At 43.4% G+C, this 19358-nt stretch overlaps 1 protein-coding gene and 1 long non-coding RNA gene across 5 annotated transcripts in view; one reads left to right on the top strand and one right to left on the bottom strand.

The window, feature by feature from the left end:
* Positions 1–4125: 4125 nt before the first annotated feature.
* zfp64 (zinc finger protein 64 homolog (mouse)) lies at positions 4126–7876 on the bottom strand. Of its 4 annotated transcripts, none has more exons than XM_046396929.1 (7): positions 7552–7876; positions 7367–7386; positions 7228–7291; positions 6972–7118; positions 6715–6777; positions 6377–6628; positions 4126–6268 (listed from the first exon to the last, which is right to left on the bottom strand). In XM_046396929.1, the coding sequence occupies exons 1-7, from the start codon at positions 7595–7597 to the stop codon at positions 4845–4847; spliced, it is 2016 nt and encodes a 671-aa protein (XP_046252885.1). In that variant the 5' UTR covers positions 7598–7876; the 3' UTR covers positions 4126–4844. The 4 variants fall into 4 exon arrangements, with proteins under 4 accessions (XP_046252885.1, XP_046252884.1, XP_046252883.1 ...); XM_046396928.1 differs by having other exon boundaries at positions 7367–7389; XM_046396927.1 differs by having other exon boundaries at positions 7228–7386.
* A 463-nt stretch (positions 7877–8339) lies between these two features.
* LOC124063354 overlaps positions 8340–19358 on the top strand; it is a 55490-nt gene continuing 44471 nt past the window's right edge. Inside the window, exons 1-2 of the long non-coding RNA XR_006844094.1 lie at positions 8340–8622; positions 10703–10765. This is a non-coding gene — a long non-coding RNA (uncharacterized LOC124063354). The remainder of the gene's footprint in view (positions 8623–10702; positions 10766–19358) is intronic.

The raw sequence follows: 19358 nt of genomic DNA on the forward strand, positions 1-19358 counted from the left end.
TACAAGAGAAAAAAAAGGCACCAGTAGGGATGGAGGCAAAATTTCTAAAAACAGAAGTGATTCATTCTGCAGCCACATTAGTTATGCCAGAAGAAATGCTGGTTAAAGCTTTAATCTTATCTTCTCTCTCTGCCCCCATCACCATCCCCTCTGTTCCCCAGAAACACCATATCAAAATGAAAACAAGTTCGTTTCCTGGGTCTGTCACAGCCCTTCAGAGTACTGAATCATCAGCAGTGATGAAAAGGAGATGCAAGCAAGATACACAGAAAACACCTCAGGCTCCTCGGACCAACCAAACCGCAGGAAATATAAAATATTTCTGGACTGTTTTAAAAGAATATTTTCTCATAATGTTTGTGATTCGCCAGAGACAGAAATGAAAAAAAAAAACTGTTTGCAGTGATGATCTTTCAAGTATCAACAATAACCTACACTGCTGCTTGAATGTCTCCATATCCACCCTGGAGTTTTATTTTTTCAGATTGCATAAGAATGAATTTGGCCGCAGCAGTATCTGTTTGCATTAAGTGTTCTGAAAGCAGGCAAGGTAAACACAGAGTTAACACACACACACACACACACACACACACACACACACACAATGGCTTGTGTCTGTAAAGATCAGATTTCCATCATGTTTGTTTTCTTAGGATAAGGCATGTGTGAACAAAGAAAATATTTTGCTTGCTCACAGCCATCTGCTGAAACCGCAGGAATTTCTAAAATTGTAAATAGGTTTGTTTAGTTATGCAACAAGTTTGATTGAGACAATATTCCAACACCGGCCTCTGACTGAGATGACACACGAGTATTCAGTGAAAAGTTAAATGTTTAAATTGCGAATCCCACCAGCTGCTTTTTTTTTTTTGTTATTGTTAACTGAAAATGAAATAAAGCAACCAGTATGGCCTCATACACAACCAGACACAACCTACAGAATCAGCTTTACTCTAATTACTGCATGCTTAAGAACAATCTAATCACTCCACGATGGCAGGATGGCAATGAAAACAAATGTCGAACCACACAAAACTGATGAGAACGCGGACAGAGACGACACAAAGCAACATGCTGACGTGTGGGAATGATCGCAGCCCGTCACAAAACTGAGCATAAAAAAACAACTCCTGTATCTGCGCAGCAGAGCTGTGGCACAAGGCTCACACTTTGCCCGCGTTCCCAACACAACTTGCATCCCACAAAATATGGAATAAAAGAAAACAATTGAGCGATTGTTCCCGCTTCAATACATGGCACCATGTGCACGGTCAAAACCATGCAAACATTCATTTGTTTAGGGTTAGTGGCATAGAAACAGGACGGGGGAAACAATGGCTAAATGTCTTTGTTGCTGAATCACAAAAGCTGATAGCTGGTTATTTGCATTCACGAGATCACACTCAGTGCTCATTGCTAAATGGTGAAACCCACATCGTTATAAAGGACATTGTTATAAAAGGCACTGGCTGTGTGTTGGAGAGCAGGAGATACTGTAGCATTCCTTTGTCCATGAAAGGACTTTTATGGGCTTTGGTACTCTTACTCCAGCCACCCCTATTGGCTCAAAATTATACTTATTTTTCTGCCCCCTGAGGACTGGTTTTAAACTGCTGCTTTCAATCCTGAAGAAACAACAACAAAAGAGCCTGTCAGGGTAATGCTTCCTGACAACCCAAGATAGACAAAAAAAAAAAAAAAAACCAGACAAAAACAACACCCTAAACACTCAAATGCCAAATGAATATTCACCAAAATGTGACAAAATTGTCAGAAAATGTGAAATTCCCATTAGCTGGAGGAAATTAATATGTCTAATGTATAAATGTGTGCACAAAATCATTTTGAAATGTGCACCATCAAGGAAATGAAAAAAACAATATGAGACATACAACCACAAGCAGAGGCAAATAAGGAAAAGTTGAATTATTGATTCTGCTCTTGAACACCACAATACCTCATAATGTCTCGGCAAATAATCACATTGCATTCAGAAAGGCAAATTAAAGTGTCTTTTTGTTACTTGGCCGTAAAAGTCAGATCAATTAGCGCCGTCATTTTGTATTTCTATCACACAGACAAAGAGAACTGAACAGAGACGAGATAAAAGCCTCCAGGGTATTGAGGGATCAAAACTCACTTAAGATGTCAATAGTGTCACTACGAAGAGACGCCTGCTTCGGAGAGCAAATCCAGATCAATACTTTACCAATCACTTAATTTCATTAAGACTTTCAGTGCCATTTACCGAAGGGACAACAAAATGTGTGCCAACAAAGCAAAGGTCAGAAATGCGCTGGGGGGTTGAAGTGTGAGAATCAGTTTGCACTCAAGTGGCCGCCTGAGTGATTTATAACCACCTCTGATGAAAGAAATTAAGCTTAATACTAAATTCATTAAAGTTTATTTTACAGCCCTTTGACATTTTCACACTATTTAAAGCACATGAACCTCTCTGGCTAACGTGTTGATCCAGATTCTGGTTGTTGTCCTCCTATCACCTGGCCCTCTCTGGATCTATTTATGTCCAGAAGGAATGCATCACAACTTATGGTTTCTTTAAGCAGCTGTGAGTGGAAATTGCTTTTTTGGGGAGACATTTATGACCCCATTCAAAGGCTGACATTTCAAACACAGGAAGGAAGGAACCTAGAAGGGCCATACAGTATCAAGAGGTCCGGTCAAAACTCCTGCTACCGTTCTGAAACAAACAACTTTACCACAGAAAAACTAGAATGGAAATGATTTTATTTTTTTTTAAAAAAGAAATTTCTACAAGTCTCCCCTGGAAGCACAGCTCTAAAGATGTTGTAGCCCATAGAGAAAGCACTTAACCCAGCCATGATGTCACATGTGGAGCGAGAGAGGAGGGGGGGTGGGCTCTCCGACTCAAGGGTGCTCAGGATTAGGGCCTGGAAGTCTCTAAGATAATAGATCAAAGAGACACACCAGAGAGCCCGTCTTGTTTTTCCCACATAACGCTCATCTTCATACCTAATGGAATTTCAGGAGGTTTTTTTTGGTTTTCGTTGCACCTGAAGATCAGCCGATGCAGACTTTGGTCCCTGAATCACACACAGCGTTCAGAAGGGTCACCACAGATCACTGGTGTGATTATAATATCAACGTGAGCGTGAGCACAGGTACTGGAGACCCACCGAAGAACCAAAACAGGGTCCTCTGTGTGACTGGATCACAGTTTTATTCCACCATCCGCTTGCTTCATGTCCTCCAGTTGTGGATTTGTCAGTTATTGATCGTGAGCGGCAGAGCAAACCAATTCCTCTTTCAGTTCAGTGGTGGAATAAGCATATACATCTCATGCTTAAGAAAGAGCAGCAATTTAGAATTACTTAGTGGAAGTAATAAAATAATTTCAGCAATTAGCACATTATTAATTTTTTTCTTACCAAATGTGAAGTTTAAACACTTAAAGTTTTCCTTTTCTTACCTTTGGATAAAACCACACTAACAGTTTTCCTCCCAGCCCAGTCTTTATGCTAGGCTAAGCTAAGATAAGCTAGCTGCTGGGTGTGGCTTCATACTTAACAGACTGATATGAGAGAGGTGGGCTGTCAGTTTTCTGAAAAAGTGCCAAATGATTCCTTTAACAATCTGAGTAATTGGTGGCAGAAGGAAGCAGAGGTGAGTAAACAGAATAACATGGGAGTGTTCATGAAAAGTATCTTTAGATTGCACAGTGCAGTATTTAGGGTACTTCACTACATTTGACCAATGTAAATTATTGGCACTAACAGGAAACAAATGGATATAACAGAATAAAAGCACCATAAACTAAAATGTGCAGCGTAAATGACGAGCTATCAGATTACTGTCACACCATCCGAAACAACAAGATGGTCTTTAGATGCCTTTTTCAGCAGAGAACATCTCCTCTTACAAACTCAAACCAGCTCTGAGGTGAAACTTCAGAGTCATTCATCAAACAACTTCATCCGAGTGTGTGGCCATGCTGAGTCGGAAGATTCAGGAGTCGGGAACAGTAGGACCATTAGTGCGGAGGACCGAGAAACAAATCAATGGTCAACTGTTCATAAGAGACTCCTATTAAGGAGCAGCCTTCGCTCTCTGCAAATACTAAGTGCTGTGTAAATATAGCCACAATAACAGAGAGCCACAAGCAAAACAGGCACTTTATTGAAAAATCTATTGGGAGAGCATCTTGGCTTTTAAAAAGTAAGACCTTGAAATGCAGTCTAATGTTGTCCACAAATGACATTTACCTCCTTCATTCAGATTGAGCACCTGAAAACATTCATTTTCAAAAACAGCGACTTGTACAGAATACGTAGAATCAATAAGGACTGCAATACCCCACAATGACAGAGAAAACGTCACCCTTTAATCTCTGCTGCCACCTGGTGCACAAACTGGAGAACTCCATGGCACAAAGACAGACGTTCAATTCCAAGTTGTGCCTATTTGATGAAGAATTTCGTCTTCTCTATTAAGACTTTTGTCTAAGATGCTGCCTGAAAATACATGATTCAGTCAATTTATGCAAAATAAAGTTTAATTTTGATGCTTCCAAAAAAATGACACTTGAAAATAGAGCATATGAAATCATGTCCCGACGATATGCTTTCACATTCAAAGTTATTCAATGTTAAACGTGACAACAATCTGGATTGAACCATTGTGCTACGACAACAATTAATTATTCTAAAATCTGAAAAAGTCCTCAGTATTGTTACTACAGTGGTGAATGATTAAACTGCTAGAAACAAAAGCTGTTACTATTACAGGACCTACGAGTTCTTACTGGCAAAGATATAGCTTATGATAACACTGTGGTCTTTTAGAAAACACACCGAGCCCTCCACTCAAGGTGGGATGCCTTCCAGTGTGTGTGAATCTGCGTAGAGTGTGTGTGGAGGGAGATGCTCTACCGCGCTCTGCTGTGGCTGAGGGGACACCATCAGTGGGATGCCGTGGATGACCACATTCTGGCTGCTCAGGCTCATGTTCGGCACCAGTAACGCACTCTCCTCACAGGACAAGGCACTCTCCTCCACTGCTGGCTTGGACATGTCCTCTGCTGGACCGCACACCGCGTCGGGCGGAGCCGCTGTGGACACCAAGGTGGCGTTCCCTTCTGTCACCACCGTCACCTCTGTGCCGCCCTCCTGGATCAAGGCGTTGAGGCCCTCCAGTTCAGAGCAGGTTGTGATGAAAGTCTGCGAGCCGCCGCTGGAGTCCTGAGTGGTTATGGCGGTCTGCAGCAGGGCCTGGTGGAGCGGGCTGTTGGTGTCGTCGGCACTCAGCTGTGTCAACAGGACTGTCTGGGGTTCAAGGGCGGATTCTGCAGCCTGGGACGACACAAGGGGTTGCATAGGCGCGAGCAGGTTGACCTGTTGGATCATGGAGCTGACTACCATGTCCTGGCTTTCTGGGCTTAGCAGGACCATGTTGGTCTTACTCTGACTATCCATACTAGCTGGAATTAAGGCGTTTTCCTGACCCAGGGGGTGAGATACAATGATTTTCAGCTGTGCACTGCTGTAAGGAGACATCGAGTCAGACGGGATAGGAACTTCCAGCTGGCTGCTGCCCTGTGACGTCGTTACAGGAACCAGGTTGACTCCATCAGCTGGGGTGGAGAGCTGGAGCTGCAGCACATTCTGAGTGTCTCGATGCTGCTTCTTGTGGCTGCGCAGGGAGTCCTCCCTCACAAAGCAGGCGTCGCACGAGTCACAGCAGAAGGCTCGAGCTGCCTCTAGTTTGGCCCGATATCTGGAGCCGACAGGCTTCGGAGAGTCACCCCCTCCGCCTTTCCCTCCACCTCTGCCTCCTTTCCCACAGCTGCCCTTTTCGGGCTTGTCCGAGTGGCACTTCTTTTTGTGGATGACGAGGTTGCTGCGCTGCTTGGAGGAAAAGTTGCAGAAGTCACATTTAAAGGGACGCTCCTCTGAATGGATCCTCTCGTGGACCTTGAGCGCCCCCTTGCTGGAGCAGGAGTAAGTGCACTTGGAGCACCGGATGGGCTGGGTTGGCTGGTGCTCTCGCGAGTGTTGCCGCAGAGCAGTCTTATTGGCACACTGGAAATCACAGTGCGCACAGCGGAAGGTGTTCTCCGTGCCGTGTTTGATCTGAATGTGAGATTTCAGGTTGCCTTTCATGGCGCAGCGGTAGTCGCAAAAGTCACACTTGTAAGGTTTTTCGCCGGAGTGAATCCGGATGTGCCTCTTCAGGTCTGAGTTGATTTTGAACTTTGCATCACACTGTTGGCACTGGAAGGGTGCATCCCCTTGGAAAATGAAATAAAGGAGAAGGCAAAAACACGATTTTCAACCAGCCTGAAAAACAACGTCACCCCACAGCTGGTGACGGCTGTGGATTTATTTGACTACCTTACCAGTGTGCGAGCGGAGGTGCACGGTGAGTTGGCTGGAGTTGCGGCTGGCGTAAGGACAGATCTGGCATTTAAAAGGTCGCTCATCGTAGTGGATACGCAGGTGCTTCTTCAGACTGCTGCTGTCGGCTGCTGCGTAGGGACAGTGTTTACACTTGTGCGGCTTCTCGCCCGTGTGTGAGCGGCTGTGCATGTTGAGCTTGTCCCGTCGACTGAAGCGCTTGTGGCACAGCTCACATTCAAAGGGCTTCTCACCTGGAGGGAAGATGGCATTTTTTTTGTCATTATCTGATTCTGAAGTGGTCAAACAGCAGGGAATCACGCCTGGAAGGCTGACATACCGGTGTGGGTTTTGAGATGCCGCTCCATGTCTTTTTGGCCATATTGGGTCTTAAAAGTGCAACCTGCGGATCAGCAGAAATTGTGCTTTTACAAGGTGTGCGTAGCCTGCATACTTGTGGAAAGTTCATCTGAAAGTGTCCTAAATAAATAAAAGTTAATAACATGGGACTTCACTGGCAGGAAGTAGCGCTCTCTCCCTGCTTGGCAGATGAAGAGGAGGAAGGTGTCACGGTCATAAACAACAAGAGGCACCAACCTGAGAAACAGCAGCTGTGTCTCTTTGAAGTCAGGGCAGGTTTTAATTTTTTGGAAGGTGTTTTCTGGGCTTTGGTCAGGATCTTTTTGACACCTTTCACAACGCAGGTCTGGTAGGTTTCCTCCAAAACAAACTCAGCGCTGGAATCTGAGAAGGACGAGAATGTGACTTCTCGACTGCATGAGTCAAGGGCACCGTGAATCAAATCTGAGTGCAAATGACAGACATAAACCACAGATATAATACCGTATTATACCTGCCAGAGAGGCTGCTGCAGTGGTGGCTGATGCGTCAGAGGTGGGCAGAGCGCATCCATTTTGCTTATGGGCGAGAAAGACCTCAAAATTATTGTACTGCTGTTTGCAGAAGCCGCAGATATGGATATCTGGGCTCACCTCCACCACAACAGAATGTCCTGCTGAAAACACAAAACAACAACCCGTGATCTCAGTGGAAAGCTGAATGATATACGTTCATATAACCGAAGACAAGAAGCAGCATCACGACGGACAATCTTGACTGAGACGTTTAAGATATTGTCTATAAAGGCAATCTGTTATCAACAATTGTTTTCCTTTACCTTCGGCGTTGTAGGTTGCCATCTTCGAGCTTGTTTTGCTGCACATCAACTCACATTTTTGCTTCTCAAAGCCCACACGGCGTCCGTGGCGTTGTTAAGCCATATGTGTTACATATTTTAATACATATTTAAGTATGAAATCTCGGAAGGTCTGGATATCAATGGCAGTAGCAGTTTACTTCTCTAACAACATACTGAACACAGATCGGTTTTACGACATGCTACCTGGGGTTTGCGGCAGCAGGATAAGCATGCGTTTGGTCATGTGACGTCACGTGTTGCATTTAAAACTATGGGAAAAAATTAAATTGATATATTTGAGCGTGTCGATAATGCGAAAAAGTGGTATTTTTTCTTACATTGAAATTCTTTGTTTTACAATAAGCATAACTGATATTTTGCAGATCGGGTTTCTTTTAAATTGTAAAGTATATGTTTGTCATATGTTTGTCAGGTTAACCAATCAAAAGAAAAACTGTTTTCCCTTCTGTATTTTGCCAGTGCATTGCACGATGCCCCTCGACTGCTTTAATTCAAACAGGTGAAAAAAAAAAATCCAACCCTGGGTAATTACTTAAACGACACCGAAGTCTGTGAGATAGGCTATTTACCATTGACGAGTACTTGAACGCACCATTGTGGTGAAATGCACTCAGCTACTGTTCCACTTCTGTTATGACAATCGTTATTTTGTTCTTTTTAAAAGAACAGAAGCCGCACATATAACACTAACATGTAAACGAAAACATTTGACTCGGGGTGACAGAAATTTCGACGATGTGATATTTTCCAACTAAACTAGTACCGTGTTTTCCTCGTTAATAAAAAGCCTAGCGAGACCTCCAACGCTACTGCCACCTGTCGCATTGGAAGACCAATAACAAGGCCCACAACGGTTTGCCATGTATACTAAACCCATTCGTTTGTTGAACCGTATGAATAATATCTGATTCTGAGCCCGCTGTTTGCAGAGTAGCTCTGGGCTGCATATTTCAGAATATTACCACAGCGCTTCCTGTGGTAACGTTAGCCTGCCCGGAACGACCTTTAAGAGTATTTCTCGTGCGAGAGGTAAGCTTTCACATGTAGCAATTGTTGTAGGGCTCTTAAACACGCACACTCTACCATCTTTCAAGTAAGGGCAATTTACTGGGTTGTTGAGGTGAGTGAATGAGAATGCCTCTTTTTATGCCAGAGCAGTTGTGCTAGTGTGAATAAGCCATGAAAGTGACTGACACGCAGCTCCATTTTCAGTGGCAGGTCCTTAACTGCCTGATTGCCACTGTGAAGCTCAGAATTTCCTTACGCTGACTTTCCTGCATGGCAAAGGCACACAACTGATTCCTTCCCTGCTGAAACAGCAAATCCTTGAGACAGACAGGAGGTGCACACACACAGAGACACACTGAGACGCAGTGCAGAGGCCTTCATGGCCTGCCCACATGAACCTGACTGCTTGATTACTGCTGTCTTACATTTTAGTTCTGTCAGGATTGTCCCCATAGATTCAGATGAATGCACAGCAGCAGTTTATGTCATATTAGACGGAAAGTACTGATTTTTCAGGGCATTTTGAAAATTGATGGCTCGGTCCAGAAAAAGAGACGACGTGGAAAAGAGGTAGGTAAATAAATAATAATATCTGACCGAAGACCAAAGAAATGCAAATCATATGCACATAAATCCCCCCTAAACTCAGTACAGTTAAATGTACATCAAAGACCACATTCACATGTAACAGACAAACGACTCAGAGATGGGTTAATTAAAAATGAATTATGTGATCCCCCCCAGCGGAGGGGAAGAGGCCAATCTGCCTTTTACTTTGATCTTAACTTCATTTTTACAATCAAAAGAATTGCAAATCTGGTTTTTCACTTTCACTTTCTTCAATCTAATGATTGAGCAGTTAGTCACTTTATTATTAGGCCTTATTTATGAGGAAACAATGCACCAACAGTGAGGTGCATCATCACAAAAATGACTGCCATGACTATGGCCAACAATATATTTCTCGATTGATTTTGTCTTTAAAATATTGAAAAAGTGTAAAATCCTTTTCACCCTTTTCTCAGAATAGAAACTGATGTAGTCATGTTTATTTTTTGATATGCACACAGCCCAGAGTATTCAATTTAGTGTCACAGATAGTAAATAATACATTTTTATTATCATTTTTTACCGTTTTTTTATTGTGTATTTTGTATGGTGCACAGGAGAGAGAAAATCCAGAGTCAAATTCCTTGTATGGTCACACGTACTTGGCAAATAAAGCTGATTCTGATTCTGATTCTGAAATATTCACATTTGAGAAGCTGAAGCCACTAAAAGGTGCTTTTTTGCTTGAAAAATGATTTCAATCCAGTGACTGACTAGTCGTTTCAGCTCCAGTGCCAGAGCACACTGCATGGCGGTAACTGTTGTCCACCACAGTTCGCCTACATCCCTTTCAAACGACGAGCTCTTACTTGTTTGCTGTACTCAGAATCAACGTATGTCTCGGACATCCAGCTTTGCCAAGTCTAATTTGTAGACGTGCCCCTTTCCTCATTCATTGAGACGCTTGAGAATTCAGTGAGTGATGTAATGTCCCTCTTTTCCCCAACGAGACAAGGGCAACAATAGGGGGGAGTGCCTCTGTCACATTATTTTCCCCCACCGAGGCACGCCAGCTGCTTACAGTTGCTTAATGGCTACGAGCTGTCACAAGGCATCACAGCCCGCTGCCACACAGGAGCGGCAGATGCTTTAATTGCACAATGACTTGTAGGTTGTCAACAGCAATTATACCCGGCTTCCACCTGAGGGCACCCAAAGAACACCGTCGACTCACTTCGCTGACGAGATACAAGGCTCAGAAACTGGCTGCTACACACAAACCTGATCTCTGAGTCCTGCTTCTGTCCAGACAAGAGACACATTCCAAGTCTCCCTTTTAGCTTAATGGTTTAGCCATGTGCTGCAATAACCTGTGCAGGATTGTCAGACAGCAGGCTCGGGATCCCAAATTCATATTTAGAAATAAAATATTTATCTTGCTTTGTCACCTTAGGGCCCGCTGCTCGCCGTGCTGCGGCAGGTCGTGGTGTGCAGAGTTTGAGTAATTTTGCTCATTATTAATTCATGTCATTTTTTTTCTTTTGCCATACAGGGGAGGCTCATTCGCCGCTGCCAGTCCTAAGATTATTATCATTAAGAGGAGGCAAATAAAATGGTGAGTTCAAAGCTTTGCTGCAACATGCTTCAGCCCACGTTGGTCCGAGCGTGCTGACAGTTTGTTATACATACCATTCTGAGAAAATACTGTGTAATGTGCTTCGGTTTGTGGTTTATTGTACTTAAGACAGCCCTGAAATTAAAATCAAGTCAGTCAGAAGCCACACACACACACATAGCGAACCTCTGTTTGTGTCATGTCAAATTGAATGGGTAAAAGATGTCCCGAGTGCCTTGTTTGTTTTGAGCCATAAGACAAATTATACACACATGTATGAATTCCTTTGGTCAACAGCTGCCATCTCAGCATCAGATAAAACAGAGCCAAAGTCTGGGAACCATCAGATGCCTCCAACACTCCCACTTTATCATATAAAAAGACAGTGTACGCAAGCGCGCGCACAGCCAGGCCTGCGCACACACGAACAAGTGCAGCAGCGGTGCTACACACAAAAGACGCACATGCTCACGCGCAAAACAGCGCTATGCTCTTTGTATCTGCCAACTGATGCAGATGATAGGGCTGCAGATGAGTGCAGGCTAACCAGAGACGAGAGGGTACATGTGGCTTCACAGACAAAAGCAGGCCAAAGCCTTGGGAGGAGAGTGTTCAGCCCAAAGAAACACGCTGGGATATAAATGAAGAAAAAAACAATGCAACATTTTTGATATTGTTAAGAATTAGGTTTTTGATGGTCCTGAAGCTTGTTAATGCTGCCATAGTGGCAGGTATATAAAAAGGAAATGTTACCTATAGGAGGAAAGATGAACTTTGTTGTTGTTTTTCCCAATTAAGGGTGCATTTCTATCAAAACTGAAGTATTTTTAGTGGAGTCTGCTTTGGAAGGAAGGTACTGTAGGTGCCTTGCATTTTGCTGTAGAGTCAGCAGGGGGTGTCCCAAATCAGGCTGCAGAAAGGGACCCTGTGCTTGTTTGAAGCAGCTTCTAAGGCTCTGCTCCAGTTTGTAGTAGCTGACATTTTGGAACCAGTGGGTCAGCAAAATGGAGAAGCCATGAAGATATATCAAAACCAGAAAACCAGTGCAACTTCTGATCACAGGATGGCTGTGTGCAATTCACTGTGGCTTTTTTGCTTTTCTGTATCGTGAGTCCTAATTATGGTTGCTAGGTAGCTGACTGTTAACATTGCCACAACTAGGTTTCAGGTGTTGCTTTGTCCTAAAAAGTAGAACAGAGCAGGAAATGAAGCCGCTGGCGGAATATGTTGGCTTCAGACTGATCTACGGAGCTAACTCTAAACAAAAGATGTGCTTGAATGTGTGTGTGCGCGCATGTATTTTTTTGTGTGAAATTGTCAATGATGTGGTGAAGGAGGAGAGAATCTTGATAGTTAGACAGATAACAACGAGGCTGGCTTATTCATGCCACACACACACACACACACACTCACCTACAGACACACACACAGCATCATCATCGTCACAGAGGGAGAAAGGCTCATAATTGGACAGAGGTGTCTGTAGATAATGAAGCCAGACCTCACACCTGCCAAACCTTGGGGATTTCACTTGACTGGCCACTTAAATCTTCCTCACTCTGCGGGTCTGGAGGGCAAGAGAGTGAGTAAGGAACTAATGGAAAAAAAAGGCACGCGCTACAGGGAGGATCCCTGTCAGCACGAGTGTAGCGTGGAGCCCGACCCAGCTAAGTCAGCCCCCACAGCTCGTTCCATACGGCACCCACCTCACTTCACTTCACTGTAAATCCTCTGGTGTCAAGGATTTCAGACGGAAATGGGGAAATGCTGCACCAGCTATTTTGTTTCAAACTCTCAAAACACTCGCTTCTCCCGAGTTGTCTTTGGTGACAGCGTTGTGTGCGGGAAGCGTATTGTGCCAGCTTTTAGTGGGGTGTCATTCGAGGTGCTGAAAGGGAAATCAGATAGACGCCTCGACGGAGAAATACTTCGATGTAGAAAGTTTACCTGACAGTCATCAGTGACGCTGTGACACTGTATCAGTGGTAGCAAAAAGCTACACCAATTAGGGGTCGGGTTTACTCCGGCAAAATCTGAACAATTTATGAGAAACAAAATGGAATTTCGCTCCGTCTTTCTTCATGACTTGATCCCCAAATGATGCTTGGAAATCATTGTCATTCTGTATATAAATAAGGTATATAGTTATAACACTGGAAGAGAATATTATTATTCTGTTCCATAAATACATAGAGAGCAATGGGAGACAGCAGGAGGGTATCACTCTTTGTTAGCTTGTCACAAAGTCAGCCGTGTCAGCTTTTACATACGTGTCTGTTGTCAAAAGGTTGTAGTGGTAAATGATAAGAATCAATAACTTTGTAGTGCTAACAGACACAAATAGAGACTGGAAGCTTTGCTTGTGTGCTAGCCGGCTCCAGATGGCCGTGGTATATCTGTCATATTTTGTTCTTTGTTCTCCAGATATTGGATAAAAAGGATAAACACGCTCTTGTCAAACTCTGCTGTCTTGTGGAAGTTGTTTTGCGCCTCCACTGCTACCCGAAGTCAAGCGGTGCATTAAAGCGTTGACTTTAAGGCTAAAGCAAGGTTACTTAGAGAACCTCAGCCATTATTTCTCAGTGCTGAGACGCACTGATACGCTCGTGATTCCTGATGGAGATCTGCATACACATCTGTTTATGCTGCGGCGGCACGCAGAGTCACTCAGAGAGGTTGTCAGGTGTCAGTGAAACTGCACGCAATGCATACAAGCTGGCAGACTCATAGCAGGGTGACGACGGAGCCGCACAACTTTGAATCGGGTGCAAAATCTGAATGAATTCTAAAATCATCCCCTCTAGACTGAGACTCTCGTTCAACATGAGGGCAGTCGAAAAGTCCGGTCCAAGACTAGTAATCTTGGATACTTTCAGTTTAATTTTCCAATGTCCAGACCAGGTGGGAAGGTAAATGAGCCCAGGTGGCTCGTCTGGCTTGTGATACCCAGGAGGGAAACCTTGCAATCAACAGCAACAAAAACTAGCCTCCATGGTGATGGATGGTGTCACATGTCCACTTAGAGTTTGTGCTGTGCTCACTGAGGTGGTAGCTCACCTCATCCTCTGCTGTGATAGATTATAGATAGACAAGGAGTGTCCAGGTTTGGGAAATGTGCTGTAACCGTAGACCCTGGATCATCATCGTCCCATCTTTTACCAGCTTGAACTGCCACATGAAGACACTTTTAGTAGTTGGGCAACATTCGCTAACATGGATCTTCTTTCCAAATTGCTATGATAAGCAATGCTGAAATGCGCCCTGAAATGAAATCACATGGAAACTGAAAGCTTATCAAGATGAAACTGTGCAATAATACAAGAATTATCCATCACCATCCATCATGTATTTGTTTGCAGGAAACGGATTACAGAGATCTTAATTGAAATATTATTTTACCTTCATTTGAATTATTTATGGGGTTGCTGACTGCATTCATACCTCAGAGAAAAAACATGAACACATTATGTGATGTAAGGACGTGTGTGCGTATTTGTGAGCGTGTCTCATATATTATTCAATGCGTAGAGTCAGAATATGGTCTTACGTCGCCATATGAAGGCTATCAAACGGCCTGTCTTTGATACAATTTACTTGAGATCCACTGGCCAGAGCAGAGCTGTCCGTTGGCCTACCATTGCTAATGAGATTGGGGGGTAAAATTGAGAGTGGTGGGCTGGCTGTCATCCGCTAGGTGATGGTTTTAAGACTAAGCAGTGATACTTCATTAATTAACCTTCACATTCTATGTAGATCTGCTCATCAAGATGCAGTTAATTAAAGAAAGGTCATTCCAAGGGCTGCTGGGAAGCGGCATTATTACAATGGAGGGATGGCACTGCTTTGAGCGAGATAACACAGGGGAGGGGGCAGGGAGGAGGTGGTCGCACAGTCACTACCAAAATGGCAGACGACTTGCCAAAGCCAGTTTCCTGACTACTGACCGCCTCAGTTCTAGAAAAAAGTATTTTTTTTTTTAGTTGTTTTTGTTTTTTATTTTTTCCATTCCCTCTTTTTTGTATATAAATATATATATATAGAAAGATACTGTTGAAAAGCTCTAATGGAGAAGGCCTCAGTAAAATATTCATTACACTCAATCGACAGCATCCATCTTTTAGCATCTCAGTATAGTTTTTCTACCCTCTCTTTGCAGCCGTGTGTCTTCCCTGCCAATTTCTTGGGTGATTTCTACTTTCTCTGACCTTGCTCAGTGTACAGGAAAAAAAATGCCATCTTGAGTAAATAAAAGGCCAGGAACTCAGCGGGATATAAAATAGTTATGTGTCATCTGTAAGTGAAATCCACTTCTGGGTGGTGACTTATTCATTTTGATTTCTGCCTATCTATCCATGCGTCTATCTTTGTCACTGTCTTCTAAAGCACAGCTCAGAACGTGTAGCCATGTTGTGGAAAGTGGATCATGTTGATGCTGTGTTTTGTCATTAAAAAACAAAAACGAAAAAAAACCCAAAACACCAGTGTGTATAAAAATGTCCCTATTAGGCTGTCATCAGTCAGGAAGTGGTTGTTTTTGTGCAGGCCTGCGCACTGACATAAGGACAGAGTCAGTTAGAGACAGCTGAGTATGAAAGGATGTGTCTGCAGAACTGCCTCTCGGCCAATCACATTAGTGCGATCAGACTTAGGGTTACAAATGGCTTTCTATAATGTTTTTGCCAAGCCTTATTTTTTTTTTTATAATCCCCCCCCCCTCCTCATTCCTCTGAGCACTGTCTTGTCTTGTTTAGAAGCTTGGCGTCAGTTTTTCAAAATGTTGCTCTCCTGCAAAATTGTAGCGAGCCATCAGCACCTCCCCTGTGTCTGCTCAGTCCTCCTGTAGTCATCCCTGAGTGTCTTTTGGCATTGCTTCCAATGGCAGGTATGGAGACAAACGAGAAAAGGTGCGCAAACGTGCACACGCATGCATCCAAGCGTGTGTGCTTATATATATATATATATATGTGTGTGTGTGTGTGTGTGTATTTGTATATATATAATATATCCCTCCCACCCTGCTACGATACCGTAACTGCTGACCCCGGACACAGTGCCATTATGGCAGACGAGGCAGGGCTCCCCTGGCAGCGGCTGGGGCGGCTGGTTGCTAGGTGGAGAGACATTACCGCGGGCCTCTGCAATAATTTATCCTAAGAGCGCGGCGAGCCGTCATGTAGCCCCTGACAGAGAGCTGCAGTACTTTATCAGCCTGCCTGTAAATCAGCCATGTGTGGGTGCAGACGGCAACATTGTTTGATCTCTTTCAGACACTCTAATAATCTGCTCCCCTCTGATTGATACCTTCACACAACAAAGCACATTACACCAGCAAACCGCAGCAGAGCGGCAGTGTTTGCGTGTGAGTGTGTACGTGCATGCGCTAATGTAGGGAGTGTGTGTGTGTGTGTGTGTGTGTGTGTGTGTGTGTGTCTTTCTTGTGGTCATCAGTATTGCCAGTGGCCCGGGGAGGGAGAGGGAGGGGATGAATGAGTCTTCCGCAGAAACACAGGGTCATTTGGAGTCTCTAAACCAATGACAGGCTAACGGGTTCACAAAACGATCACTGGATGAAGGGAGGGGCGGGGAGGGATGGAGGGAGGGAGGGAGAGAGAGAGAGACAGTGCCACCAACCTCTACACATGAAATACAGCAAACAGATAAAGAGCTACTGAAGCACGGCTAAATGTTTGCAAAGCTGCTTGTAACGTTGTTGCTTCGCCAGGAAGAATACAGTCTTACTTTTGATTTGGATGCATGTAAACATTTGATTTATTCTTATACCTACAGATTGAAAATGTCCTTGCGTTTTATTCTGCGAAACTGAAGAAGAATTGCCCTGTTTCAGAATTTCATTATAACCGATATTTTGGAAATTGATATGTAGTCCACGCGTTGACAAATGCAGCAAATGTAACTACACAGCCGAATGCTTGTATCTTTTCTTTAAAATGCTGATATATATTTTTTATTCCATTCATGGCCTTCTATCAAATCAAAGTGAATTGCATCCTTTCCAAATTGCCTAGCAACTCCTGGCTTGATATGGCTCATATACAATGGAGAGCAATGTCCCGTCCAACAATACCCATGCCATTTGTGCCGCTCAGCTTCAGAATGCCATTGCTTTGAGTGTGACAGTAAAACATAACTCCACCTTTTCTGCGGGTTGTATTGGAACATGGCTTCCAATTATTCAGCTCCAAATTCAATAGCAATTTTCTGCTCAATGAAATAGTGGTTTCAATCTCTGGAGTAATGTCACTTTAGAGGGATTTTCAAAATGGCATGTCTGTGAGTGAATAGATGGACGCGGGAGGATTCATTTTGCTTGAGGAAATGGTACTTGTCTGCTGAAGCTTGTCAGTTATTGATGAAGAGAGTACCTCATCGGATGCTATACAATCTACAGTGTGTGTATAGATATAGTGTTTTTGCTCCAGTCATAGATTCCTTATTAAATATGTCTGATTTTTAGCTTTTAGCCATAATTTCTAAAAAGATAAAAGATGCCAGCCAGATGCATAACCTCATGATTGCATTTGGTCAGATGGAGCCCATTTTGCTTCAGTTCAGCTTTAAAAGTAGCACTGAACAATAAAAAAAGAAAAAAAAAATGCAATTATAAGTGTGTTTGTGTGTAATGTATCAGTAGCCCATCCAGGGCCCCATAATGAATGCAATGCAACGTGCGATCACTGAGGCGTGCGTATGCCCCGCTCAATGCATCTCTGAAAATAAACAGAGCAATGGAAATGGTTCTCATTAGTGTTGTTTTCATATTAAGTCCCTCAGACAAGGTTGACAAACCCAGCTCCCTGTGCCAGGCTCCTCAGGGACCATCGCTTCAATACAGCTAGGGCAAACAACACCAGCCGATACCAACACCATTACCACCTCCTATAGTTACTTATCCTCCCCTCCCTCCCTGCGGAGTGCTCTGTCTACACAGACCAGAGGAAAACGCATTAAGATCTTCCAGCAGCATAGAGAAAGAGTCCTGCTTCCATTTATCACCATTGCTATTGGCCCTAAAAGGGACAAATGTCTGTTCTCCATCTCTGTGCTATTAGAATTGGAGAAATGTGTGCTGTGTGTGTGAGAACGAAGTTATTTTGTGCTCCAGAGACGATCCACTGCGAGGCTGTTTAGCAGGAGGGGAACAGGTGTGCTGAGCTTCTGGCTTCCACCATGTGTTCCAGTTGTTTCATCTGCACCTGTTTCCCAAGTCCTATATATGATGATCAAAACACTTTATTAACCACAAAGTGTTCTCGTTCGTATGCTGCGCTGTCTGTGCCTCTGAATGTTCCACGGTCACATATTTCCTCATACTAATGAATTGATGTAATAAATGTCATTGTGTCAAAAGTCATGGATATTAACCAGGACAATTTAGCCAACTGCTAATTTGCATTTTGACTAATAGTCAAATCTAAACTACAGTAAAACCAGCTCGTGAAAGCATTGACACATTTCTTCTTAGCGAGGTATGAGTAGTCTAACATTAAACCAAAGCCAAAATCTTTCCACACGCTGTCCCGAGCCCTGAGCTACAGACAAGATGTCTGAACATCTGGTGTGAGGCTGCCACTAATGTTTTTATTCATTATTCCTTAATCTGCATGATATTTCATTGATCTGTGGGTTCAATGCTTGGTCTGCGGAATGTCAGAAAATACAGCAAATGCCCAAAGTGATGTCTGCAAAGTGATATTGTTATGAAATATTAGCAATGTATGAAAATGTTGGACAGAAATGAACATAAACAGACACTTTAATTCACAAAAGCTGACTTAGTAGTCTTATATTGTGTTTACAGATATTTTCTTGAATTATATGTCAGCTGTGTAACCAGGCAAATGACAGATTTGCCTAACTTGTCCAAACAGTTTATGTTCAAATTCGTCGCTGTTAATGAATTAATCGTCAACTAATCCATTAACTCTGAGCACAGGTCCAGTAACAAGTTGATGCTGTACTATACTGACGATTCAGTATACTTTGTGATGCTCATACGTTGTGATGCTGTAGTGAATGCGGTCAAGCTGTTGTCACGTAACCCTTTGTTCAGGAGAGATATATTCTGTTATGCTGGGGTCAGGATTCAATCCCCGGTCGCTGAGAAGGTATCCAGATGCTTAATCCACAAGGCTATCAGAAAGACTCAAGTGCAGAGGTTTTTTCCAAAATGTTCAAAAGTTTATTTGAAACTTAAAGGGCACAGTGCTCACCTGAAATACTGCAAAACCTCAGTGACAAAGCACACAAAAGGGCTAGTATAAATACACCAGGTAACTGATCACATGACAGATGAAGATTGAGTTCAGGTGGACAATAAGGAGTGAGCGGAAAACCCACGGCAGAGCAAGAGGCGGAGCACAAGGTACATGGCTACCCAAAACAAAAGACAAAAAGCTCATGGCTGACCAAAACAAAGACAAGCTAGAGCAAAAGACACAATAGTGGCCTCTAGAGGCCAAGGTAGTCATAGCACCTTATGTATTCCTCATTATTGTTATTCTCAGGGCATGTGCATTTTGGCTTGGGGTGGTTACACCAAATGTTTTGAGGCTGTTTTTGCTGTTTCAGCAGC

Source organism: Scatophagus argus, chromosome 8, assembly GCF_020382885.2.
Source record: "Scatophagus argus isolate fScaArg1 chromosome 8, fScaArg1.pri, whole genome shotgun sequence".
Taxonomy (NCBI): Eukaryota; Metazoa; Chordata; class Actinopteri; family Scatophagidae; genus Scatophagus; species Scatophagus argus.

What these genes read in the sequence shown, in the direction of transcription:
- zfp64 (XM_046396926.1), bottom strand. Translation starts at nt 7,597, where the DNA reads ATGTGCAGCAAAACAAGCTCGAAGATGGCAACCTACAACGCCGAAG. An exon ending in TGCAGCAGCCTCTCTGGCAG is followed by an intron (nt 7,119 to 7,227) that starts GTATAATACGGT and finishes CGTCCTTCTCAG; the next exon opens with ATTCCAGCGCTGAGTTTGTT. An exon ending in GCATCTCAAAACCCACACCG is followed by an intron (nt 6,629 to 6,714) that starts GTATGTCAGCCT and finishes TCTTCCCTCCAG; the next exon opens with GTGAGAAGCCCTTTGAATGT.